The sequence below is a fragment of the Arvicanthis niloticus genome, chromosome 1, assembly GCF_011762505.2.
Source record: "Arvicanthis niloticus isolate mArvNil1 chromosome 1, mArvNil1.pat.X, whole genome shotgun sequence".
Classification (NCBI taxonomy): domain Eukaryota; kingdom Metazoa; phylum Chordata; class Mammalia; order Rodentia; family Muridae; genus Arvicanthis; species Arvicanthis niloticus.
In genome coordinates this window covers 72,623,580-72,651,384 of record NC_047658.1, presented here as the reverse complement: position 1 = coordinate 72,651,384, position 27,805 = coordinate 72,623,580, and the positions used below count along the sequence as shown (strand labels likewise).

Here is a 27,805-nt window from a genome sequence, read left to right as displayed (position 1 = left end):
CCTCCAGCAGTCCTTTTATTGTTCAGGATTGTTTTAGCTACCATAGGGTTTTGGTTTTTCATATGTAGCTGAAAACTGACCTTTCAAGATCTATGAAGAATTGTGTTGAAATTTTTTGATGACATTGAGTCTGTAGATTGCTTTTGGTAGAATGGCCATTTTTACCATATTAGTCCTACCAATAAATGAGAATGGGAGATCTTTCAATCTTCTGATATCTTCTTAAATTTTTTCTTCAAAAACAATGGTTTCATTTTTTGTTCTGTTTGTTTATTATCATACAAGGTTTTCCTTTGATTTGTTAGAGTTACACCAAGATATTTATATTATTTGAAGCTATTTTGAAAGGTGTTGTTTCCCTGAATTCTTGCTCAGTCCATTTGTCTTTTGTATAGAGGAGGGCTACTAATTTTTGTAATTTAAATCCAGCTCCTTTGCTGAATGTGTTTATCTAGTGTAGGAGTTCCTCAGTGGAATTTTTCAGGTTACCTATGCATACTGTCATATCATGTGCAAATAAGGATACTTTAACATCTTCCTTACCAATTTGTATTCCCTTGATTGCCTTCAGTTGTCTTACTGCTCTAGCTAAGACTTCATACTGTATTGAATAGGAATGGGGAATAGGAATGGAGAGAGTGAACAGCCTTGTCTTGCTCCTGATTTTAGTAAAATCATTTTGGGTTTTTCTATATTTAAGTTGGTGTGAGAAATGAGTTTATTATAAACTGCATTTATTAGGTTTAGGTATGACCCTTGTATTCCTATTTACTCCAGAACTGTTATGATGAAGGGGTATTGGATTTTGTCAAAGGCCTTTCTTCACCTAATGAGATGATAATGTGGTTTTTGTCTTTTAGTTTGTTTATATAGTGGGTTTTATTTTTTGATTTTGATATATTGAATCACCCCTGTGTTTCTGAAATAAAGCCTACTTGACTATAGCAGATAATAATTTTTATGTGTACTTTAATTTAGTTTGAAAGTATTCTATTATTTTTATATAAATATTCATAATAAAAATTAGTCTGTAATACTCTTCTTTTTTGGGTATTTATGTGTTTTGGATATCAAGGTAACTATGACCTCATAAAATAAATTGATCAAAGTTCCTTCTGTTTCTACTTTTTGGACAAACTTGAGAAGTATTGAAGTTGGGTCTTCTTTAAAAATCTGGTAGATCTGTACTAGTAAAACAATCTTACCCTGGACTTTTTTGGTTGGGAGACATTTAATGACTGGTTCTATCTCTCTAGGGGAGTTATGGGCCTATTTAAATTCCTTATCTGATCTTAATTTAACTAGGTATGTTGTACTATAAAGAAAATTATTCATTTCTTTTAGATTTTCCAATTTGGTGGAGTATAGTTTTTTAAAGTATAATCTTACAATTCTCTGGGTTTTCTTGGTGTCTATTATTATATCCCCCATTTCATTTCACATTTTGTTAATTTGGATATTCTTTCTCTGCATTTTAGTTAATTTTGATAATGGATAACTGATTTCATTGATTTCTGTCAAAGAACCAAGTCTTTGTTTCATTGATTCCTTGTATTATTCTCTCTCTTTTTTTCCCTATCAACTCCTTTTTTATGTAATTTCTTCTTTTTGTTCTAGAGGTTTTGGGGATACTGTTAATTTGCTAGTAGAAAATCTCTCTAGCTTTATTTTTTTTAATATAGGTACTTACTGCTATAAACTTTCTTCTTAGCAATGCTTTCATTGTGTCCCATAAATTTGAGTGTTCTGTGTATTCATTTGTATTCAATTCTAGCAAGTATTTGATTTATATTTCTCTGGACCCATTTATCATTCAGTAGAGTTATTCAGTTTCCAAGTTCTATTGTTTCTGACATTAGTACAGCAGTCTGATAGGATATAAGGAGCTATTTCAATCTTCTTGTATCTATTGATACTTGCTTTATGTCTGAGCATGTGTTGAATTTTGGAGAAAGTTTCAAGGAGAGAATGAGGTATATTTGTTTTGTGTGTGTGTTTGGGTGAAAAGTTCTGTAAACATCTTTTAGATTCATTTGTTTAAAATTTCTGTTAGCTCTGGCATTTATGGATGACTTTGTGAAAGCAGGGTTTTTATTACCTCAATCTCAGTGTGTGAGGGTCAATATGTGATTTAAACTATAGTAGTGTTTCTTTTATAAACTTGGGTGACATTGTGTTTGGGCATAGATGCTAAGATTTCTTTGATGAGAATGTAGTGTCCTTTCCTATCTCTTCTGATTAATTTCAGTTTGGGGTCTATTTTGTTAGATATTAAAATGGATCCTCCAGCTTGCCTCTTATGTCTGTTTGCTTGGAATATTTTTGACCAATGCTTTACCCTAAGGTGATATCTGTGCTTTGATGTTGAGGTGTGTTTCTTGGATGCAGCAGAAGGATGGATACTGGTTGCTGCATCAATTTCGTTAGTTTGCTTCTTTTTACTGGAGAATTGGAACCATTAATATTGAGAGAGGCTAATGACTAGTGATTGTTGACCTTAGCTATTTTGTCAGTGTTCATAGTGTTTGTGTATGTCCATATGTGTGTGTGTGTGTGTGTGTGCCTATATATCTGTGTTTTCCTTCTGATTTTGATGATCTAAAATTATTTATTCCCTGTGCTTCCTATAGGTCAAACTTTATATCTTGGAGTTTTCCTTCTAACACCTTCTATACAGCTGGATTTGTGGATAAATATTGTTTATATTTGGCTTTATCATGAATACCTTATTTTCTTTATCTATGGGTGATTGAAAGTGTTTATAGTAGACTGTGCTGGCATCTGTGGTCTTAGAGTCTGTAGCACATCTGTCCAGGCCCTCTGGCTTTTAGAGTCTCCATCTAGAAGTCAAATGTAATTCTAAAAGGTCTACCTTCATATGTTATTTTTTCTTTTTCCCTTGCAGCTTTGAATATTCTTTCCCTGTTCTTTATGTTTAATGCTGATTATTATGCTCTAAGGAAACATTCTTTTCTAGTCCACTCTTCTTGGTGTTCTGTGTGCTTCTTGTACTTTGATAGACATTTCCATCTTTACTTTAGGGAAATTTTCTTCTGTGGTTTTGTTGAGAATATCTTTATGGTTTTTATCTTCACCTCTCTCTGTTCCTATTGTTTGTAGTTTTGTTCTTTTCATCATGTCCCAGGTTTCTTGAATGTTTTGTATAAGAAGTTTTTTAGATTTAACATTTTCTTTGGCCAATAATAAAGGTAACAATTTCTTTGAATGATTTATCTGTCTCTTCTATTGTGTCTTCAATGCTTGATATTTTGTCTTCTATCTCTTGTATCCTGTTTGTGAATCTTATCTCTGTAGTTCCTGTCAAGTTAATTTTTTTTCTTTTATTTCCCATATTCCATCAATTTGAGTTTTTCTTTATTCATTCTATTTCCATTTTTAGGTCTTGAAAAGTTCTATTCATTTTCTTCTACTGTCTGTTTTTCTTAATTTCCTTAAGGGATTTATTCATTCCCTCCAACTGTTTGTAATTTTCTGCATTTTATAAGGGAATTTTCATTTTCTCTTTAAGGACCTCTCTCATCTTTCTATAAACTGTTTTAAGGTCCTTTCCTTGTGCTTCAGCTATGTTAAAATATTCAGACCCTGCTGTAGTAGGGTTCCCGAACTCTACTAGAGATGTATCATCCTGGTTGTTATTAATTGTATTTTGGGGCAGGTGTCTAGGCAACTAGGATTTGTGATGATTACAGGCTTAGGTTCTAATTTCTGATTTTGTCTTTGTGGGATTGGTGTTTTGTTCCTGGTTTCTCTTTCCTCTCTGGCTTTTAGGAGAGTGTGGTTGTTGTGTGCTGTCTGGTAGGAAATTTTCTATGTACCTGATATATGTTGCCAGTGGAGGATCCAGGTAAAATGTGTAGATAGGTATTGGGAGCTGACACTTACGAAAGGGGATAGGCTAGGAGTCTGGATAGTTTCACAGGCAGCAGGAAAACAAACTATTCAAAGAGGATCTGCCTTTACCTTCTTATAATGGGGGAAGGGTGGAAAGAGGTCACTCCAGGTCTGCTGAAGTGCATCGGGATGAGACTGGGAGATTGGATTTGGATGAACAAAAGAAGAGGAAAAGATCTGCAGACATCCTAGCTGTTTCTCTAGCAGAAGTGGCCTTTGGGTTAGCAGGAGTGCCTGTTGGAGTGGCTGCTAGGAATAAAGCAGAAAGTCTGGGGAAGGGAGGTTAGGAGGAGAGGATCCGCTGAATCTCTAGGAGACCACTGGGGAAAAGGGGACTAGGAGGGTTGCAACAGCTGCTCTGTTGCAGAGCTGGGGTTGATACTAAATGATTAGGTTTAGAATGCAGAGTAAGAGGTGAAAATGGGCATTCAATCTGCCGGATTCATCGGCTTTGAGTTAGCAGGGAGTGCTTGCTGGAGTTGGGCTTTGGGATAAAGCAATGAGTGGAGGGAGGGAGGTTAGGAAAAGAAAGTCTATGGGATTCACTGGAGATGTGGGTTGAGTGGAGTATAGAAGGAAGGCTACAGGTATTCTGTTGAAGAGCTAGGGATGAGACTAGGGTATTGGACTGTAGAAGAAAAGAAATGGTTTAGATTTTCAGTTAGTTCACCTGTTTATCTGGCCTGCTTACCCTGAGTTTTCAAAGGTAATGCCTGCTGGTATTCGATTATTTCTTTTGTTTGTTTATTTGGTTTAGTTTTTGTTTTGTTGTTATTTGGTTGGTTGGTTGGTTGGTTTGGTTGTTGTTGTTTTTTTTAATTGAAAATGGAATTTTCTCACATATTCTGATTACAGCTTTTTGTCCTGCAACTCCTCTCAAATCTTCCCCAGCCTCCATCCAACCAATTCCACACACTATGTTAGCTTTAAAGGCACCACCATAGAGTAAAAGTGTGAACAAAAGTGACCCAATTGAATAGGACCAAGGAGCAAGGAAGTTTCAATATATTAATATCTGACAAAATAGAATTCAAACTACAACAGAAAAGATAAAAATAGAATTCAAACTACAAGCAGAAAAGATAAAGATGAGTATGCATTCTAATCAAGGAAACAGTTTATTAAGAAGACATTAGTCTCCATGTCTTTGTCTCATACTAGAGACCTACTTTAGCACATCCCAGACAGGCCCTCTATGCACACAAATAAACTTCCTTTTGTATTCCCAGGGGAAACTTTATTCTATTATTAATTATCCATCCTTCTTTCCACACTTTTATTACCTCAAGCTGCCATGTGCTGGAATTATAGTCACAAGTCAATTTGTAACCAGAAGCACCTTAACTCACTCTGTATGTGGTTTGTCTAATAAACTTCTTCCTAGGTACATGAAAATCTTCTGAGTCTTTAAGAACACATCTGGAAATGTACCACAACATTTTTTGACAGTGGGATGTGTGCAATGGGAAACAGAAGAGAGACACCAACCAAATAAAGTGTCAAAAAAGCATTATATTTAAGTTATAAAATCTAAAACCACAGTCAGAGTCTTACTTTGTTAAGCTTCTGGGAATAAGTATGTCAGGCTATTGGGCTCTGTGTGTGATTCTAATTTTTTTGAATAGGCCATCAAGAGAGAGAGAGGTGGCTCAGTAGGAAAAGACATTTGTCTAGCTTGACTGCCAGAGTTCCCCAAGGATCTAAATGTGGAAAGAATGAACAGTTTCCCAAGTTGCCTACTGAACAGCATACACAACCTTAATGCTCAAGTTCACATACATTAACTTAACATAAACACACACATGTAAAGTATAATAAATATAAAAATATGCCATCAATATATATTTGGAGTTTTAAATACATTTTAGGAAATAGCAACAATTTTAGTACAAATAACAAGGACAATACCATAGATGTGTTTTATTAATATAGAATATCCTGTCTAATATATAAGAAGAGTGCAAGTATCATAAGCAAATTATGAAATTTCAAAATTTCAGTTCACCAAATTGCTGAGATTTGCACAAAGATTTTTCAAGAACATATATTTAACAAACCCCAAGGAATCTGAGGATGGGGTAAAAGCATCAGCTGCCAGAAAAAATGAGGCTTCTTCACTAAACAAAACACAGTTTCACATTAATGTTTAGATGTAATACAATTGTCACATGATTCAACAAATTTCTATGCAATTGGTTATGATGAATTATGAAAGCAATACATTAAATATTATAATTTGAATCTAGAGATCAGAGAAATGAAAATGAAACTACCTCGTGATTCCATCTAATGTCAACCATAATTGCAGACATTAAGACAAAAATAAAAATTGGTGGCCAGGATGTGGATGAAGGGAAGCCTTATATACTTCTGGTGAGAATATAAATTAGTCAATCCACTATGAAAGTCAATAGTGTTTTTATCACAAACCTATAAATATTAACTTAGGTATATATAACTTTCATAGGAATCAGACACAACCTTCCTGAAAATATATCCATTGCAAGAAAATAAGATCATCTGGAGATATCCATATAACTTAATCAAGCCAATCCCCAAAAGACAAATATTAAATGTTATCTCTCATTGGTAGTTCATAGGCTTTATATAAATAAAGTAATGTATGTGCCTATATATACATATGTATACATTACATGTACATGAGTCAAATAGATGACATAGATATCAATATATGATATAGAGATAGAGGTAGAGTTAGAGATAGATGATATGGAGATAGAGGTAGAGATAGAGAGAGATATAGAGATAGATGTTATAGATATATGGATGATACCAAAGTAGAAGCAGAACAGTCTAGGAGGCAAATAATAGAAAGAGAAGGGAAATATGAGGACAGGGAAATATAAGGGGGCTATGTTCAATACATACTTGTGTGAATACGTTAAAGAACTCTTCTGAGACTCAAGTAATCCTGATGGGAATCAGGCTGCAAAGAGTTGAAGTCTCTCTGGCCTCTAAGATTTTGGATTCTGCTGTTATTGAGATACTGTTGCTTTAAGTATCTATATGTAGCCTTTTGATCCCAAATTTCAAACTCCCTATGGTTTCTCTTTCTGATCCCATGGAGAAGCCATTCTCCTTGCCTGGCAATAAGAGTCAGAAGCTCCTGGAAGCTGTCCATAATAAGTCTAAATGGAAAGCTATAAGTCATGAGAGAACAGAGCTTGCTAAAGGACTCACCTTGGTCAACACAAAACACCTAGTGAGGTAAGGACTTCACAGTAACTCTCATTATGCCATGACTTAGGTAGACTTCTGGTTGGAGGAAGACTCTAATTAGAGGAGCCAGTTGCTTAAACAGGCTTCTGTAAAATTTCTTTGGATTGATTAACTCTTTTTTGTTTATAGTTCCTATCTAGACTACATTGGTCACACATGCAGTAGTAATTATTTTTCGATATCTTTAATAGACGCTGAGAAGAGGCTAAACTTTTTCTAAGAATGAATGGTGTCTGGCCTCTCTGTACACTCCAGTGTGCTAAAGACTGATGAAGAATGGGGATGAGTTGTATCAGCATATATGCTGAGCAAACCTCACACATCTATGATGTTTGAACAATGTTTCTTCTTTCAAAGCAGTCTGGCATCTGTTATATCATTTTTATTTGCTAAGCCTGCTCTATATTGTTTAAGGTTTATTGTAGAGCTGAAATTTATAATCATTTGTTTTCAAATCCCAAGTTTGCAACTTTATGGTTATAACAGCTTTGAAAATGATAACTATGATTACTTATTATATGTCATTTCAATGATATAATTTTTCCAGGTTTTTAAATTGACATCTGTATTTTCATTATAATTTACAAATGTCATTTCCTAGAGTTATCTATGTCATAAGTAGAATTACCAATCAGCAAATATTAAAACTGAGAATGAAATAGAATAATAGCACTATATTGTCTTACATCATTTTTGTTAAAAGATGGGCCAAGGATGAAAGATTTACCAACATTATACATCATTGACTTTGTTATTCTCCAAAAGCATATCTTCTATGTTTCCAAGTTTTTCATCAGGAAGTAAAAAAATAAGTAGTTATAGAATATTACTTTGTTGGAGAAAAATTCTTCACTATATCTTAAACTTTAGTACTGTAACCACGAAACTGTTAGGGAAATATTATTTGAGGATTTCTTCAGAAGGTTTACTGTTTGTGATCATATGTAACTCTTACTTTAAAATTATATTGAAATAATGTACTCTCTCATCTGGCATTTTCTCTTCTCCCTATTGATTCACTAGAAGTCAATGGAAAAGTATCATTTTTAACCAATAATTACCTTTAATATATAAATAAGAAAGTATTGACCAAACATAAAATGCAATACAATGAAAGGGAGGAGGCAGGTAAGTGTCATATCACAAGGGCACCAGGGACAAGTGTCGATGATAGTTCAAGAAAGCTGTAAAAATAATGCAAAAGTGATATGTGAATAGAGTTTTTAATTATGCTTATAAGTTACTAAACTACTTCATGTGTAGTAATCCCACCAAGAACAACTGCATGTAGTCACTGATTTTATAGATAGAAAACTAGCCAATTGTGTATACAAAGAGGTAGAAAGAAGTATATTTCAAACGATCATTGTTTCTTAATATTTTGAAATATTTTATGTGTATTAGCTTGGTTTTTGGTTTCTTGCTGATGAATACAAACATGAGTTTTCATTGTTTATTTACTTATTGTAACACCACCTGTAAACAAGTAAGCAATGAATATGTTCTTGCTGTTTAAAAATCAAGCATAGTAATAAAAGTAAATTATATCTAGTCTACATTCCTTTTGATCCATCAACACTACAGAGTCCCATTTAAATTGTGTTTCTTTGATTATAAAGTACTCAGTATAAATGTGCTTGTATTATAACATATATATTTTTTCTTTATTATTTATATATATATAGTTTTGTGTTTATACCCCAATGCAACTGGAAAATTAATGTTCATTTTATTGATTTTTAGATTAGTTTATAAAAGCATGCACTATTAAATTATGCTAACTAGGTAATATAAAAATTTAACTATATCTAATTATAGCCAAATATTTTGAATAATTCAATAACATTTATTATAAATAGTATTATAGTAAGGACTCCTTGCACATACCTTTCTGAATTCATATATAACTCATAGAATTCCAATTCATTTGGTTAATCTAACAAAATATTTTTAACAGTATATTTTTTTAAAGGTTGTATCAATTTTTCTTATGCCTTGATTTTTAATCCTAGCCTCATATTTATCATAAAATGCCTTATTTTTTGTTAATTTTATTTAGCATTTATCTTGGCATTCTGTGATTTATATTATTTTCATTTTTAATTTCATGATTGAAGCTAGGATTGAACTCACTTTAAGTGTAGTTATTGCATACTTGAAATCACTACAGTGTGGATTTTTTCTTTCATATCTTACCCTTACATTTTACTGAGAAAAATGTTTTTACATTGTATAAAGGTAAAAATAAATAGCAAAAGAGAAAAGATAAAAATATCTTGTGTGTGTGTCTATGTGTGTGTTTTTACATTTTCTGTTTTCTTTTTCTTTATGATTTTTTTTGGGGGTTGTTTGTTTATCTGTTTTATTTTGAGAGAGAAAGAAAGAGAGAGAGAGAGAGAGAGAGAGAGAGAGAGAGAGAGAGGAGACAGGTAGTAAGGTAGTAACTAGGAGGCGAAAAGGATCTGAGAGAAGTTGAGGGAGAGAAAAGTTTGATAAGTAAAAGAACAGAAATTTTCAACAAAAATATTAAAATCATTAAAATGTAGAATAAAATATACAGGACAGGACATAATTTTAATTAGAACAAGAAAAATAAATAAAAAGACATTGTTCTAGATGTGTACACATGAAGTCAATCACAGAGCAGAGTAGCAGTAAGACTAAGAGTATCATTACATTGTGCATGTTATTAGTAAATGCTCGTGACTGGTTGAGTGTGTACATTGGAAAAGACTTTATTAGAAAGAAGCTCTAAGTGTTAGAGTTGCTTCTTTGTGACACTCAAAACTAAAGATGTCAGTAATTATTCATCAAAAGCAGCGGCAGGGGCTCATGTTTATGCTGTGCATAGAGTGATGCCCATCATTTCTGTCAATAGCATCATCAGTACAGTGTCACATATTTAAGGTAATTTACCTGTTGGATTTGGCAAAAGATTCTGAAATCCATACCTGGGCTACAAACAGAACTTATTTTCTATAAATTGTTTAAATATGTATAACTGACTTAATCTATACTCAGTTAACTACATAAATAAAATTTATACTTTATAATATATGAATTTTTCACAGAAGAAAATCTGACTCATTACTATCTACCAAAAAATTGGAAAATGTTAACTGATACATTACATAATTTCTAAACAACTTGGTTTTCTTAGATTCTTCTTTTGCTCAGTGTTTTCTGTGATTCGTAAATGCCAAGCCTCAGACTTTCTGAGGCTTCTTAGATGCATGTGTCCAGCTGTTCCAAACTCAAGAATATACATCCCTGCTGTCTCTGTCATGAAGTTAAGTAAAATATTTGGTTGCAAAACTTCAAAAACAGGGTAAAATTCTAAAATACTATCATTTCAATTCATTATAACTGTTCAGTCTTCTATGAACATTCCAGTTCAAACACTGTTGAGTAATGGCTTAAGAGATGATTTTCATAATCTATAATGCATAGCTATCCAGTACAATAAATCCTAAAAAGGTTATGACACTTGCTATTACCTTTCTTAAAAGAAAAGAAGTAACTATATACAGCAACTTAAATAGTATCCTCATGATCTAAAAATAAAAATAGTATAATAAGCAAATGTCAGTATAAACCAGACCATTGTGTTGAAGGATACAAGAGAAATTTTCAGAGTAATGGGAAAACCAGAATAGCTTGGATGGAATGGACTACTGTAGAGTCAACTTAAAGGAGAGCAAATCGCCTGACTAATCTGATACATAGAAGGAAATTATGGGAGCAAAGACCACTGATAACAATCAACTTTATGCAATGATTGCCATATAAGCTAAAGAGTGGGTATCAATTCTGCAGCCAGTGAAGGGCCAAGAATAATGTTCTACCTTAATCATTTTATACCTTTGCTCTCATCCTAGTTTTGATACCATGTTAATGATAATCAGGCAGTTGTAAATAAATTTCCTTCCAATCATTTCATAGCATTGAAACATTTTTCTAAGTATTGGTTTTCCTGTGTCAAAAGTCCAAGTAACATATAAACCAGCAATTAATAAAATAATTACTAAGATCTAAAAATCATAAATTCTGCATGCAACACCTTTGTATATATAGTCTTACATATAACTCTTCTTTGACCAATGCTTATTTTTTTTATATCCATAATTCTCACATACTCATCAAATTCCAGTTCACTTTTTGAAAGCAAAATAGTGATGTAAAATAATGTAGCAATAAAAATATAGATGTCAACATATAGATAAAAGGCATTAAGGTTCTTCATTGCATGGAAGATACAAGAATTAAATGTATCTCAATAAAGAAGTAACATGATTTTCTCAGATTTTCACTGTTAGCAAAATCTAAATCTGAATTTAAGTGATACTGTTTTAAAAACAGAATGACTACAACTTTAGTTGATTCCATATGAGATGAAATAATCTGTAGGTATATATTTACAAGAATTCCGGTAGATCTGTGAACTATAGTCACTTGTGTATTATCTTCCTCATTTTAAATATTTTATAAACTAATATTTTTCTTTCAAGGTGATAGCCACAAACTTTTGACACTCATCATGTTACCATATAATAAAACTAATGTCCATCCCTCAACCTTCATCCTCATTGGCATCCCTGGGTTGGAAGCAGCACACATGTGGATCTCCATCCCTTTTTGCATGGGCTACATTTTGGCATTAGTGGGAAACAGCTCACTTCTGTTCATCATCAAGACAGATGCCAGCCTCCACCAGCCCATGTACCTCTTCCTCTGCATGTTGGCAGTGGCCGACCTCGTGGTGTGCACTACAGCTGTTCCCAAACTTCTCAGTCTCTTCTGGTTTCATGATGGAGAGATTCACTTTGAAGCTTGCCTCACTCAAGTATTCCTGATTCACTCTTGCTCAACCATGGAGTCTGGTTTCCTTGTAGGAATGGCCTTTGACCGTTATGTAGCGATTTGTAATCCATTAAGACACTCAGCTATTTTGACACACACTCTAACTGGGGCAATGGGCCTGGCTATTGTACTTCGCGGAGCAGCCTTTCTAAGTCTTCACCCTTTCTTGCTACGTTGGCTTCCCTACTGCAAGACGAATATAATTTCCCACACCTACTGTGAGTTCATGGCCCTCATCAAGATTGCCTGTGCTGAGACAAGCATCCGCAGAGCTTACAGCCTCATTGTTGCCTTCCTCACTGGTGGGGTGGACTTCATATTGATCACTTGCTCTTATGTCCTCATACTCAACACAGTCTTCCACCTCCCTTCCAAGGATGCCAGACTCAAGACTCTGGGCACCTGTGGCTCACATGTCTGTGTCATCTTAGTGTTTTATACTCCAGCTTTCTTCTCCTTCCTCACCCACAGGTTTGGGCACAAAGTGGCTCCACATGTACACATACTTGTTGCCAATATGTATCTTCTTGTACCACCCATGTTAGACCCCATTATTTATGGTGTAAGAACCAAGAAGATAAGAGACAGGTTCCTTAGATTGTTTCTTTTCCAAAGAGTATGAACTTAGTTATTTTGTAGTTGAGTAACATTAATACAAAATATTATAATTTGATTTTACTTGTCATGTATCTTTACTAAGATCCTTTTAAAGAACCAAGTGATTGTGTTGTTTTCTTAAAAAGTAACTGATCCATTTGTCATTTCTGCTTAATGATACATCAGTAAATTTTCTGAAAATTTCAAAACACTTTCAAGATGAATTATAAGTATTTCAATTTGGTAGTATTGTTGTTTTTATTTCAAAATGTGTCTTCACTGTCTTTATTATTTTTTAGAATTTTTGTTTATGGGTAATTTTCTTGCATGTAAATCTATGCACTCTTTGCATGCACAATGGCCACCCAGTTCAAATGGGACATCATATCTTCTGGAATTGAATATATGGACAGATGTGAGCCACCATGTTGGTACTAGGAATCACACCTAAGCCTGCTTGCTGAAAGAACAACCTTAAGCACTGAGCCATCAGTCCAACCCAGAGAGTCTCATTTTCTGGTTTCACATGATCATTTGAAACTAATCGCTGAAATTATTATGAAATTTATTTAAATATTCAAGTTAATGTAAGTGTCTGTGTATTAACACTATTGGAAACATCAATCTAGATATGTTTAAAAAACAAGTTTATAAAACAAGCAAGAAGCTTTGCAAAGGATGCATTTTACATTTTATCTACCTTTGCTTAGGCATTTAGACAACACTTAATGGTCCTTTCTAAAATGTGTGATTATTTCCTGCTTGTACCTACTTTACTGTCCATTCTTTATTTTTGAAGGGATCTTTACCAACTAGTCTAGAAGTCAGTACACTTAAAATTTTGACCTGTCTATCATAGGACAAGAAAAATATCCAAGTGATGTTTGAAATTAAATATCTAACATTTTAAATTATGACAACATTGAGAGCATGTAGTACCAGGAGCCTTCCCCAGCTGGCACATTGCTGACAGGGAGGCGTGCAGAGTAAATAAGAAGTCAGGGAGGTATGGAAGGGAATCAGATTTAAGTGGTTCAGGAATCTTGCAACTCTGATTGACTAGCAATTTGTACTGTTTTATTTGTACAGACTTCACAGAACAAAGGCAAACTCATGATTATCCAAGAAATACAGATTATGGGTTTGACTTTTCATTACATGTCAGGGTAACAAGTTCAGTCATAATTAGCAAATACATACAGAAAGATTTTATTTTTATTATCAGCCCTATTACTCAAATTTAAGAGTCTAAAGAATGTCTTCTCCAAAGCAAACATTTATTATATGACAGCCTGCTTTTAGGCTGGAAGTGTTTCCATTTTGAAAGCACTTCAGACAAACAAAATATCTGAACAGATCTTTTTATGAATAGTAAATACTAATACATAACTTCTTTTACTGTGTTTCATCATCTATGCTACAAAGTAGGAAAAGAATATCAATTTATCTTATTTACTATGTTCTACTCCTCAGGAGGGATGTGACATGTATGACCTCTACATTTAAATGACATTTTCAGAGAGATCTAAGTGTATTCTAAAGGGAAGTCTTGAATCTGTAACCTTTTCTTCTGGCCAAATAGTTTGTCAATTGTCTCTGTTTACCCTGCACAAATTATACTGTTTGAGTTTGCTCATGGGCAGATACCACAAGAAGATATCTGGAGTAATGGCCTCATCTAGTGATTCCCAGCTTATTAGTACTTATCTGTATATAACAATCTAGAGAGCATAAGGAAGACTTCCAAACAGTGACCCGGTAAAGTCATATTTAGAAATTTCCTAAGAAAAACTCAGGCATACTTTTTCTCTGGAAAGGACATAAAATGAATAATGTAGAATGTCCCCAAGGATCCAATACACAGAGACCAAAACCCCAAAGTGAGAGATAGAATGACAATGGCTGGAACATTCAGCTCAGATTTTTTGGAACTGTATCAAGCAGCTGTGCTGGCTCCGTGACTTTCACTGTTTCCAGTGGGTATAGTTGTGCCAGTGTAGTTTGTTTTCCATGTACAAACATGTTCATATGGTTTTTTTTTTTTTTGTTTTTTTTTTTTGTTTTTTTTTTTTTTTTGGTTTTTTGAGACAGGGTTTCTCTGTGTAGTCATGGCTGTCCTGGAACTCATTCTGTAGACCAGGCTAGCCTCAAACTCAGAAATCCGCCTGCCTCTGCCTCCCAAGTGCTGGGATTAAAGGCGTGCGCCACCACCGCCCGGCCTATGGTTTGGTTTTTATATAAAGAATATAAGTTTTGACTTTCTGCTACTAGAATTTGACCATTAGAATTACTTGGCACTGTACATATTATATCTTCATAATGTTTGGCTTGGGATTTATTTTTTTAACATTTGTAGTATTCTGTGTACTTATTTATCTCCATAAGAGTGATACCCAGGAAACATATTTACATATATTACATGTCATCACTTATTATTTACCAAATGCACATTTTTTCTTAGCAAAATCATTAATTACAGTAAAAATTTATGAGATTGTTACAATCTCAATAGAAATGACTGTCGAAATACTTATTTCCACAACTGAAATAATACATCAGCATTTATAGGATGTAATACAAATCTGAATGAGAGTGAGAAAGGGGAGATTTTAAAATATTAATGATGCTGTTGCTCTCTTGATCTCTTGATCTTTTGCTCTCTTAATCTCTTGCCTTCTTGCTCCCCCTCTGTCCCCTTTCCCTTTCCCTCTTCCCTTCTTTTTCTTTTCATGTACTCATGGCTGTCCCGCTGTTTCTCTTCTCTCTCTCTCTCTCTCTCTCTCTCTCTCTCTCTCTCTCTTTCCTCTCTCTCTCTCTGCCTCTCTGCCTCTACTACCCTTTTAACTCCTCTCCTCATGCCCTGAATAAACTTCTTCTATACTAAAACATAAATAAATAAATAAATAAATAAATAAATAAATAATAAAATATTAATGACATGTGCATCTGTGGTTGGCTTCTTATAATAATAATAATATTAACAAGTTTCTTGTTGTTCACACATTACACAAATACATATTTTAATATTTGCTTAATGACAATATGTGTTAAAATCCTTCTAAATATTTTATTATTTGCCCCTATTTTTGTATAAATTTTATAAGTATGCTGTTTTGTTTTTCCAGCCATCATATTCTTTTAGCTTCTGCGTCATTATTGCACATTTCAGGATTGATATGGCTTGGCAGAAGTCTGTTCCTGAACACATTTTCATGGATTTGTAGGTAATACTTTTTACTCTTTGACTGTTAATGTAGCTTTTGATTTTCACTAGTGTTTATTGATTCACATGGGTGAATCTCACCAAAATTATGCAGAAATTATAAAAGTCATATTAAAAAGACTACCCACAACACGTATGTGCTCAAACGTAACAACAGAGAAGGTGATACTACAGTGGAATTTGCATTCTGACATCCATGAGTTTTAAGTTTTCTGCCTTTTTCACTATGTGAATGGAGAAACAAGTAAATTCCCTATTGACTAGATGAAAATATAAAGCAAGGGCTTCATCTTTCAAAAATAAAATCATGAGAAGAATGAAAAATTGTTTACTGGATTCAATTTTTTACATATGCATTTTGTGTGTTTTGTCACTTAATTCATATGACTTCATCTAACACAATGTTCACAAATAGCAAATGGTCAATGATTATACATTTGTGTATTCTATTGGCCAATAAGTAGGTAAACAAGCACTCAATGTATATATAGCTTTGATATCATATCTTATAATCTTTATAATTTTTTTTTTTGGTTTTTTGAGACAGGGTTTCTCTGTGTAGCCCTGGCTGGCCTCAAACTCAGAAATCCACCTGCCTCTGCCTCCCAAGTGCTGGGATTAAAGGCGTGTGCCACCACTGCCCGGCATTTTCTTATAATCTTAATTTTATCTACAACTAAATTTCACCAAAGTTCTCAGAAATCCAATTTCTTACAGACATGGCTGTCAAAGACTACTGCTATTACATTTGTTCCCTATAACAACCCATCATTTAATACACATTTTCATCTCCTATATAATTTTTAAAGGATGAAAGAAAAAAAGATGTGAGTTTAAAGTATAATCTTTCTTACTGATAAAAAATTACTATGGAGGTTTGGGTTTCTAACAAGATACATTGATAATCTTAAACCTCCCTAAAATTACATGTATTTTCCCAGTATACCCTGGAAATTTTGTTGCATCCAGTATGAAGGAATTCGTAACTTCTTTAAAAACATCATTATCAGGGAGCATGTAGATGTTTTATTCAAATCACTGTATTCTTAACAAGTGATCAAGTCTGTGCACCTGCCTAAGACTTATCTGAAACCAGCACACTAAATAACAGTTTTCTTTATGTTTTAACACCAGATATGTAGGTGTGGCAATGATGTACTGAGGGAGCCTTAGAAACATAGGTCCTGGGCTCAGCTGTGGAACAGGAACTAAGGGGAGACTAAAGCTGAAGTAGACTAAATAGTGGAGTAGACACTGAGAAAGACCCTCTGACCCAGCCCAAACCTTACGCAGTGGTGAATCAATAGGATTGCAAATCTAGTAAAGCTGACATTCACATCTGTAAGTAATGGATGGACTGAGTGCTCAAGTACTTATTAAAGAAAACAAAGAAGCCTAATGGCAAATGCCAGGACTAGATGGCTACACTTACAAACCTGCTAAACTTACTAAAAACATGCCAATCATATGGAAACTATCCAATATAAGAGTAAAGATTTCTCATCTAATCAAGGGACAAATATAGCACTGAAACATCAAGGCTGTTTCATAAAGTGAATAAAACATAGATAAAAGACAATCGAGATAGTTCTATCATTCATTAAAGTCCTTAAAGGGTCTCTTTTATGTCTGATTACACAGCATAACTGTGAGGTAATTTCCCCGAGAATATATAGTTTAAGTGCAATGTGATTGATACAATAATATAACTAGATATGATTTCCTCCCTGAAGGTCATTCTATGGAATAAGTATGTTATGAAAAGTTCAAGAAGAATATTTGGAATCCAACCTCATCTCAAAATGACAAATGGGCCTTTGTGGTTTACAAATTTGTACAGGTTTTGAGATAAAATTTTTACTACAAAGTTAGGCTTCATAAGAATTTCACACAGATTTTTGGCCTTGAAATTTAATTAACATAATACCAATTATTTCATACAGATCTAGATAACACTGAATGATAGTAAATGGGCTCATTTCAATGAAACTGTCAAATAAAGCCAAGCATAGTGCTGGACTTGCCATCATTTGAACTTCCAACATCTATAACAGTGACACTTTTCAGGGATAAAACCTAATAAACTTTACAAGTAAAACATTCTTTGAAAAGGATATATTATGTCTGAGTTGTTAACATTAAGCTAGACTTCCAACTTTTACAAGTTAATACTTGTTTGAAAATCTTAGAAAAGTAGAACTGCACCACACTGACAAGAAATGCAAAGGTTTTATAATTTTGTTCACAGTGAGAGGTCTCTTACTCTCACACATAAAGTAAGTTCCCAGTAATACAGTCAGATACCTATCACTGGCATTATCTAAGCAAATTTAAGAATAAAATTATACTGATAGTCAAAGTCAACGTGTGTCAGATATTCTGACTTCATAATTTTGAGGCAAGCACTGACAGAGCTGATCTGATATCAGGGTTTAACAATGCTGTATAAAAGGCTTTTGGTGAATTTTGCTTTTATTTTCTCATATGGCTGGTGTGCTTAGGCAGAATTGAAGAAGCACAAAGTGAAGAGATTTGGTTCAAAATGAAGAATCATAATTATTTCCTGAATTAGAAAAGCTTTTAAAAATATTTTTAAATATGTATGAAATGGGTCTAACTTTAAATATCTAGGTTATAAAAAGATGCTGAGGAGGACAGTATATCAAAATTGACAAACACCTCCTTATTAGGGACTGCATATGTTCAAATGTTCTCTTCCTATTTTGAACATTGAACATCACTGGCCTTTTTGTGCATTTTTTTATTAATACAAGATCTGTGTTTAATTTCTTAGAAAATGTTTTCAGTACCTGCTCCATAATTTGTTTAGTTCTGATGCTATAAATTACAGAGTTAAGAGAAGGTGGAATGACTACATAGAAACTGGCCAGAACAATGTGGGTGTAGTGTGGTATATTATGACCAAACCTATGAGTCATGAATGAAAAGAAAGCAAGAGTATAGATGTCAATGTGACAAATGCGTGAGATCCACAGGTGCTGAGTGCCTTGAGCTGAGCATCCTGAGAATGTAGTTGAAATACAGCACTGAGGATCTGGACATAGGAAATGACAATGGCTACAATGTCACATATGAGAATGAAGATAGCACATAAGCTATAGATGATGTGGACATTGATGCTGACACAAAACAGGCAGACGTTGCCCATGTGCTCGTGTGTGTGTGTGTGTGTGTGTGTGTGTGTGTGTGTGTGTGTAGGAGGATTTGGTGCTTACAAAATGGTAAACATAAGGTGAGCAAGACAAAGGGTATGGCAAATAAAAAATATTCTTTTCTGAGTCTGCTTACAAGGAAATGTTCACACCCCTCTTCAACAGTATCCCAGTGACAGAATTTCTTGTCTCTCAGTATCTTCCCACTGAAGCTATCAAGAAAGAAACACAAAGTTTTATACATATACATAAAACATACAAATAGATAATATGTAAGGCATTACAAAGCTATGAGGTAAATGTTAGATTGTTTATATATACTACTTTTCCATGTTATATCTCTCATATTCTTGCTTTGCCATTTTTTTTATTACATTTTCTCTAAGTCAATAAAAAGGGAGCTCTAAGTCTCTATCATTCATATCATTCTATATTCTATAAGTCTCTATCATTCTATATTCATGCATGTGAATTCCTAGAAAGAAAAATGTTCTCTCTGATACAGGAAGGAGACAATATGGAATTATAGAAATGAGTGCCAAGAAAGCCGCTAGTGTAGAAGAGAAGAGATTTACAGACATATGCAATGTACTTGCACAAAAACCTAATTTCTTCTAGTTTGGTTTGCTCAAAAGCTACATTTTTCTTTATTCTTCAAGCAAGAATAAGAACTGAAATCCACAGGGACCTGTTTTTTTTTTTTCTCTCTCTCTCTCATTTCTTATTATATAATGCTAGCTCTAGGGGAAAGGGCAATAATGAAAGGTTCTTCATGGAAAATTTTATAGCCCCAATAATTGCAGGCCAGAATAACATACAACCAAGGCAAGATTCCACTCTGGAGCTCAGCCTGGTGAGTCTCTCATTTTTCAAGAGACATGGGGCATATCGGAGGCAGAAATTGAAAATGAAGCATTGGAAAGGAATAGGGGCATGGATAATGAAAACAATGTAACACTACTAGAAGATGCTAGCTAGTAAATTTTAAACAGGTTATTCTGCTTGCTGTCTAACAAATGATAGCATATTGTTGACATATTTTTTAAACTGTTTTTGAAAGAATTACCTATTCTAAAAATAATAATAGGTTAAAAGATTGTTTGCCTTAATATCTCTCTATTATCCATATCAAGAGACACATAGAGACTTTATGTGTAGAAAGTAACAATACTTGATCTTAATTTTCTTCAAATATAAATTGAATTACTCAGAAAGCCGTTTTATGAAAATCATTTTGATGCAGATTTCATACTCTGAAGCATTAATATCATCATATTATACTAGTCTCAAGTATGGTGGTTTGGGCTGAAGACATGGGTTGAATGGTTAGTATGTAAACTAGACAAGTAAAGGTAGATAGATCAAAGAAAGAAAGAAAGAAAGAAAGAAAGAAAGAAAGAAAGAAAGAAAGAGAAAGAAGTTGGGAGAAAGAGCATAAGTAGGTTGGTTATGTGGTATAATTGAGCTAGGAGATAGGAGAGGTAAAAAGCATGATCAAAATATATTCTATAAAATTAATTTAAAAGGAATGATTGATGTATGTAGTTGTGTAGGTAACATCTATCAGATAAATATAGTAGTATTATATACTCTTATTTTAAAATACTAAAACATATTGTTGTACTAATAGGTTTTACTGAGACAATTATCTGTATACACAATCATGTATTGATCAAGTCCTTGGACTCCAAAATCTATCACTGCCTCAATTACAAACCTGAAGATGCTAATATATAGCATTCAACTGGATATCAAGATACTCACAGGGATTGTGTGTTTCTACAAACTTTATGGAGGATTGTGTGTTGATTCTGCATGTTTAAGGATGTTGATAAACATGTATAATAGGTAAATATTCAAATTTGTAATATACCAATAGATTAAAACTTATACTAATTCATTTGTTCTGATTTAACATAAAGTCATCCAGAAGCGAGTTTAGTAATCTCTTGGGTGTTTCATAATACAATCAAGCTCACAATCTTGACCTACCATCACAGTACTGTCATTTTGTCAACTGGATTAATTTGCAGGACTCAAAATTCAGGAGCTAGTTGAAGTCTAAATTCATCAACATACAAAGATACCCTTTTATTAAACATGGTTAAAATAAGAAAGCACTCATAAAAGGCAGTATCAATGTAAAATAATCCTGAAAGATTGGTTATAAGACTATTGATTTCTGAAAGGCTGACTGTACAATAGGTTTAACATAATATTTTACTTTTATTTACTATGTCATGTGTAGCTTCCTCCAAGACTTGTCCTTGTGGTATGCAGCACATTTGAAATTGATATGATGGCTTCCAGAAGAACATGTGTAGGCTATATATCATCTCTTTAAATAGTACCAGGTCTCCAGTTTCAAAAATCTACCCAGAGAGCTGCCAATTAAATGAGCAAGCATGCCATTCTGAAGACTGATTCATGCAATTCTCCTATAGGATGATACTTCTCAATGACACTCAGTTTCACCCTTCTACTTTCTTGTTGCTGGGGATCCCAGGACTTGAGTCTCTTCACATCTGGATTGGATTTCCTTTCTGTGTTGTATACATGATTGCTCTCTTAGGAAACTTAACCATCTTGTTTGTGATCAAAACTGAGAGCAGTCTACACCAGCCCATGTTCTATTTTCTGGCTATGTTGGCTACTATTGACTTGGGCCTCTCAACAGCAACCATCCCTAAGATGCTTGGGATCTTCTGGATTAATCTCAGAGAGATACTCTTCGTAGACTGCCTTATCCAGATGTTTTTCATTCACAAATTCACACTTATGGAGTCAGCAGTCCTCTTGGCAATGGCTTATGACCGTTATGTGGCCATCTGCATCCCACTTCGGTACAGCACCATTCTCACCAACAAGGTCGTTTCTATGATTGGCATAGCTGTGCTAGTGAGGGCGATTATCTTTGTTATTCCGTTTATATTTCTAATTTTGAGACTGCCCTTCTGTGGGCATCACATCATTCCTCATACCTACTGTGAGCACATGGGTCTTGCTCGTCTGTCATGTGCCAGTGTCAAGGCCAATGTAATTTATGGCTTGTGTGCTATATGTAATCTACTGTTTGACATAGTAGCAATTGCTCTTTCTTACATACAAATATTACGCGTCGTATTTCATCTCCCTTCTCGGGAAGCCCGGCTCAAGTCCCTCAGCACTTGTGGTTCTCATGTCTGTGTCATCCTTGCCTTCTACACACCAGCCCTCTTTTCCTTCATGACACATCGCTTTGGTCGAAATGTGCCTCGCTATATACACATACTCCTGGCCAACCTTTATGTTGTAGTGCCACCAATGCTCAATCCTGTTATATATGGGGTGAGAACCAAACAAATCTATGATCGTGTAAAGAAAATGTTATTGCAAGTTCGAGGAAAGGAAAAAGAATAGCACATAATTGTATGAGGCTCCACAGACTATCACAACTCACTGAGGAACATGTCCTGCAGGAACAGTAACTTTCCAACAGGAAGCTAAGTCAACACTCTGCTCTAAGTGTTTTAAATATGTGGATTTTCATGTTACTTCACCAAAAATATAATTGGTGTTTTAGTCTGATGCTTCAATTTTCTTACAATTGTATTTTCGTGACATATGCCTTTTTCCTTTTTCGTCAGAGACCTGGTAGGTGTTTTGGAAAAATATTTCAAGGTAACCACTATTGTTATGAAAGCTGATGTTTCCTGAAGTTTCTTCTCTCGGTGAGACTGTGCTGATTTTCTGAATGCTGACTTTATAACTGTGGGATCTTGAAGATGAAATGGTGACTACAAAGCCTTTTCTCATTTTGAAATTTACAAAGCTTTAAATTTGCTAGCACACTCAGCTTCTAAAGTGCCATCCTTTGTTTTACAGCCTTGTATTTCATGAAAATTTACACTATACTCTTCCAAAAACCATAAATATTTATTCAATAGAGTATCAACTTTAGTATACTACTATATTTGTTCATATTTAACAAAATATGCTTATCCCTTTCATTCAGCCCACTATCATATATATGTATATCTGTATATATCAGAATGCACACGTATGTTCTTTAATTCAGCTCAAGCTTTGGGTCCTTTAAAATAATTTTCTGGTTTACAATTATATATGTTTTAGAAACATAGCATATATTTTTACCATAACTATAGCCATTGCCCTGGTGGTATTTATATAACTAGAAAGTATAAAGTAACAGTCTTATCTATTTCTGTTAATAAAGAATCTTTGAAAACTTTTAGTATACCTGCTTACTTCCTGATATATGTACATTCCCTTGTATAGTTGTTTATACAAATCTATATTCATTATAGAGCTTTATCAATCTATATCCAACTCTATATTCATTAGCTTACTATCATATATAATCAATATTCACTTAGTTGTTTCCAAATATGTACTACTTTAATAGTTCTTCTTCTCTATACCCCAGAATAATGTTTTCTTTGATACAATATTATATGTGACATTTTTGTATTTACTTAAAATCATTTAATTTTATGTTCATTTGATCATTATTTTGCTGATATAAAATTCCAAATATAGATTTTCTTTCAGAGGTTTAGTAAAATTATTTTTTTCTATTATTCTTCCACAAATTGATTGGGATGACAACCTGTATGTCTTAGCATTGCTATTTTAAATATGACATATTTATTTTCCTTGGTCGCATTTATATTTTGTCTTTGAAGCAGGGAATTTTCCTTACAGGGGTACTTCAGTTGTTATGTTATACATGAAACAAAACTTGTGAATCTTGTATGTTTGTGTCTGAATTTTTGTGTTTTATATTATTTCTTCTAGCTTCATTTATTTTCCTATAATAATGGGATTTAACTCTTCTCATGATAAAATATAGTTGACTATATGTATGTATATATATACAATACAATGTAATGTTGATAAACGAATAAATTGTGAAAAGGTTAACTGAAGCTAACAAACATAATTTATTTCTATTTTTATTAGTTTCATTGTGAAAACATGTAAGCATAAGCTTGGTAATTTTCAAGTTTATAATGCATTCTTGTTAATCATATTGACAATAGTATACAGTAGATATCCAGAATTCAGTCATCAAATCTAAACAGACACAAACATCACCAACACAAACCTGGATGGAAGAGAGAATCTCAGGTGTAGAAAATAAGATGGAAGAAATCGATAGTCAAAGAAAAGGCAAAATTTAAAAAGTTCATGACACAAAACATTCAGTAAATTTGAGATACTATTTTAAAATATGAAGCCTGAGAACAATAGGAATAGCAAGAGAAGATTCCAACCTCAAAGGCCCAGAAAACATCTTTAACAAAATCATAGAAGAAAATTTTCATAACTGAAGAGATGCCTATAAACATTCAAGAAGCTATAGAACACCAAATAGATAAGCCAGAAAAGAAAATTCTCCTGCCACATAATAATCAGAACACTACATCTACATAACAACAACAGCAAAAAACTATTAAAACCTACAAGGGAAAAAGACCAAGTAACATATTAAGGGCAGATGTATCAGAATTACATCTGAAATCTTAACAGAGAAATTAACAGCCAAAAGGGACTGAGCAGATGTCTTGCAGACCCTAAGATACCAAAGATGTCAACCCAGACTACTATATGAAGCAAAATTTCCAGTCACCATAGATGGAGAAACCAAAATATTTCATAACAAAACCAAACAGCACATCTGCTATATATGTGCAGGAGCCCTAGGTTCAGCCCTTGTATGCTCTTTGGTTGGTGGTTCAGTCTCTGGGAGCCCCCAAGCATCTAAGTTATTTAACTCTGTTGGTCTTCCAGATTTTTTGACTCTTGTGGAGTCCCTATCCTTTCTTGGTTCCTCAGTATTTCCCCCAACTCTTCCTAAAGAGAAATCCAGCTTGGTCTAACGTTGCCTGTGGATGTCTGCATCGCTTTTGTCAGCTACTGTGTGGAGCCTTTCAGAGGACAATTATCTGTGAATATGTGTCTGTGAATTCAGACTGAAAGATTAAAACAGATAGGGATTTGATGGATCCATCCCATCTAGGGCTGAGTGATCCAAGGGGTCTTACTCTCTGCATAGTCTGGCTGTGGGTCTCTATATTTGTTCCCATCTGCTGAAGGAAGAAGCTTCTCTAATGATGGCTAAGCAATGAGCTGATCTATGAGTATAGCATAATGTCATTAGAAGTCATTTATTGTTCTGTTTGTTGTTTTCTTGTGTTTTTTGCTTGTTTATTCTGTTGTGTTTTGTTTTGTTTTGAACAGTAGTACTTGGTTTCACCCTAAGTCCCTGGGCTATCTCGTCTCAGATCCTTGTTACCCTAGATGCATCAGGTATGGGTTCCATTTTGGAGAGTCAAATAAGATATTGACAAGGACTCCCTCCTTTCATCCTTCCCTCCTTCCTTCCCTCTTTTTCTTCTTTCCTTTCTTCCTTTTTTCCTGCTTGTCTTCCTTCCATCTCCCTTGCCCTGTTTTTTCTTCCTTCCTTCCTTCTGCAATTTCTTAGGTTCATTTTATGCCTAACTTTGATTAGTCATGTTATTTGAATTCATTTTGTCTTCTTTTGTATATTTTGAGTCATTCTAACTGTTGAGGATAAATCATGAAAAAAATTTAATCCAAATATTTAGTTCTATGGGCTTGGTCTTCTGTCAAAATCTATAATCTGAAATTGAGTTATCTCACAAATATGTGACACTCAGTGCAACAGTCACAAGTGGAAACACTCACTTTCAAGGAAGGCCATTTCATACTTAAAAGCTTTGACTTGTCAGTGATTGACACTGCATTTAGTCCCACTGTATGATCATAAGAGAGGTTTTGTTTAATACCTATTTAATATAAATACCCTTTCTAGCTATGTATTATAGTCTAGTCATTGTCTGTTCATTTCTTCACCTTTGTTTTTATTAATCTACATTCAACGGAAAACATTCTATACCCAAACTAAGAATGTTTATGATTATGACATCCAGTTTAATGTTTTTATGAGAGTCCTTAGTGAGTGAACAGTAAGTATCTTAATTTTGTCTTCTTTTGGCCTCTTTTCTGTTTATTTGTTTTGTCCTATTCTGATGTATTATTTTTTGTTTTATCTGATTATATTTTATATTACTTTATTATTATCCCTTAGTTTTTCTTTTTGAACTTTTTATTTATTCTTCTCTTGTGTACTGTATACATTCAAAACCACAGTTTATACTCCCTCCCCGCCTCCTTCCCTCCCCTCCTCCCAGTGCCTTCTACTTCACCTTCCCTGTCTATCCCTTAATTTCTCTTCAGAAAAAGGCAGACCTCCCATGGATTTCAACCAAACAGGACATATCACATTGGAATATGAGCTGTCTCTGACATTTTTACTTTGGGACCCTTTTCTTCCTAATATGTTGCCTCATCCAGCCTTAACACAAGAGGAGGTGCCTTGTCTTACTGTCTGTTAATTTTTCAGTGATACATAGAAATGAGGATAATCTGGGTGGGACAGGAAGTGAGAAAAACTGGGAAGAGTAGCCAGAGGGGAAACCATAATCAGGTATATAATATGTGAGAAAAAGATATCTATTTTGAATAAAAGGAAAAAATTAAAATCTTCTTATCTGTGAGGCACTTCAGGGAATGACAGTTAATCACCATACTAAAGGAAACTATTTGAAGATCACACAAAGGACAAATGGCATATAGAATATCCAATTGTGATATTGCTATATTTATATATCCAATTTGAACAGTCCTATATCTAGTAGTCATAAAAATATTGCTTCCCATTACTAGAGTAAAAGTTTATCTTTAAGAAGAAGGCAGAAAACAAAATTGACAGATGGCAAGTATTTAAAGTTGGGGACATGAGAGTTAATTATTATTTCCTTGAAGTTGATAAAGATTATTTGCCATATAAAAATATGCACATGTATTTGCATGAATGTATTCATCGACAAACTATGACCTTTTCTTTGCAAATCCAGGAGGCATATAAATAAGATAATTTACTAAAAAGAAATAATGCAGCATTCAAATAATGTTTACAAATATGTTAAAACAAAAAGTGTGTTTTGGACAATGGAATGAATGATTCAAGGATTTTGACAAGGTATTCCAGATTGTACTGGAGCATTTTGAAGTTTTTAGAAACCATAAATAAAAAAAACATAAATACTTATATTAATAAAGAAACAACTGAAACACTGACTGTCCTTAAAAGTATAAATACATAAATAAACCAGAAACTCAATTTCCACACTCATGGGTATATGTCAAAGATACAATTATTGTCTAAGAGAGTTCTTTCTGGTCAAATTGAGGGAAATTTAAAAAAATAAAATCAAATGACCTTACTATAATTTCAAATATGAAATAAGTTGTCATGGTAGCCCATACCTATATTTCTAAACAAGGAAAGCTGAGATAAGATGATTATGAGTTTGAGATCCTGACCTGCACAGAAAGATAAGGTACTAAAAAAAAGAGAGATAAAATATTTAAGTACATGTTAACAATGAATTATTGAATAAATGAGAAGGAAAGAAACATACAGTGTAATCCATGCATAATGACTTTATACCAAAAAACTACAATGATGAAAAGGGGATGTTATTATTTCATTTTTTATGGGACTGGGAATCAAACTCAAGGCCTCCCACATGTTAGATAAGAACTCTACCTCAGAGGTATGTTTCTTACACTTTAGAAAGAAAGAGTTTAAAACAAAGGAAAGAAAGAGATGAGAGAATGAGTGGAGAGGAGAGAGGAAGGACAGAGAATAGAATATTTAGAGGAGGGATATTAAAAATGCTACACAAGTCACATGAACAAAGTGAGCATC

The 27,805-nt window shown here is 33.7% G+C and overlaps 2 protein-coding genes across 2 annotated transcripts; both read left to right on the top strand.

Annotated features, from left to right (window-relative positions):
• The first annotated feature begins 11,672 nt into the window (after positions 1-11,672).
• Positions 11,673-12,680, top strand: LOC117697100 (olfactory receptor 52D1-like). The gene has a single exon (XM_034487988.2). The coding sequence runs from the start codon at positions 11,690-11,692 to the stop codon at positions 12,632-12,634; it is 945 nt and encodes a 314-aa protein (XP_034343879.1). The 5' UTR covers positions 11,673-11,689; the 3' UTR covers positions 12,635-12,680.
• An 8,590-nt stretch (positions 12,681-21,270) lies between these two features.
• LOC117717418 (olfactory receptor 52E2-like) lies at positions 21,271-23,840 on the top strand. Its single transcript, XM_034514678.2, has one exon. The coding sequence runs from the start codon at positions 21,433-21,435 to the stop codon at positions 22,402-22,404; it is 972 nt and encodes a 323-aa protein (XP_034370569.2). The 5' UTR covers positions 21,271-21,432; the 3' UTR covers positions 22,405-23,840.
• Positions 23,841-27,805: the final 3,965 nt, after the last annotated feature.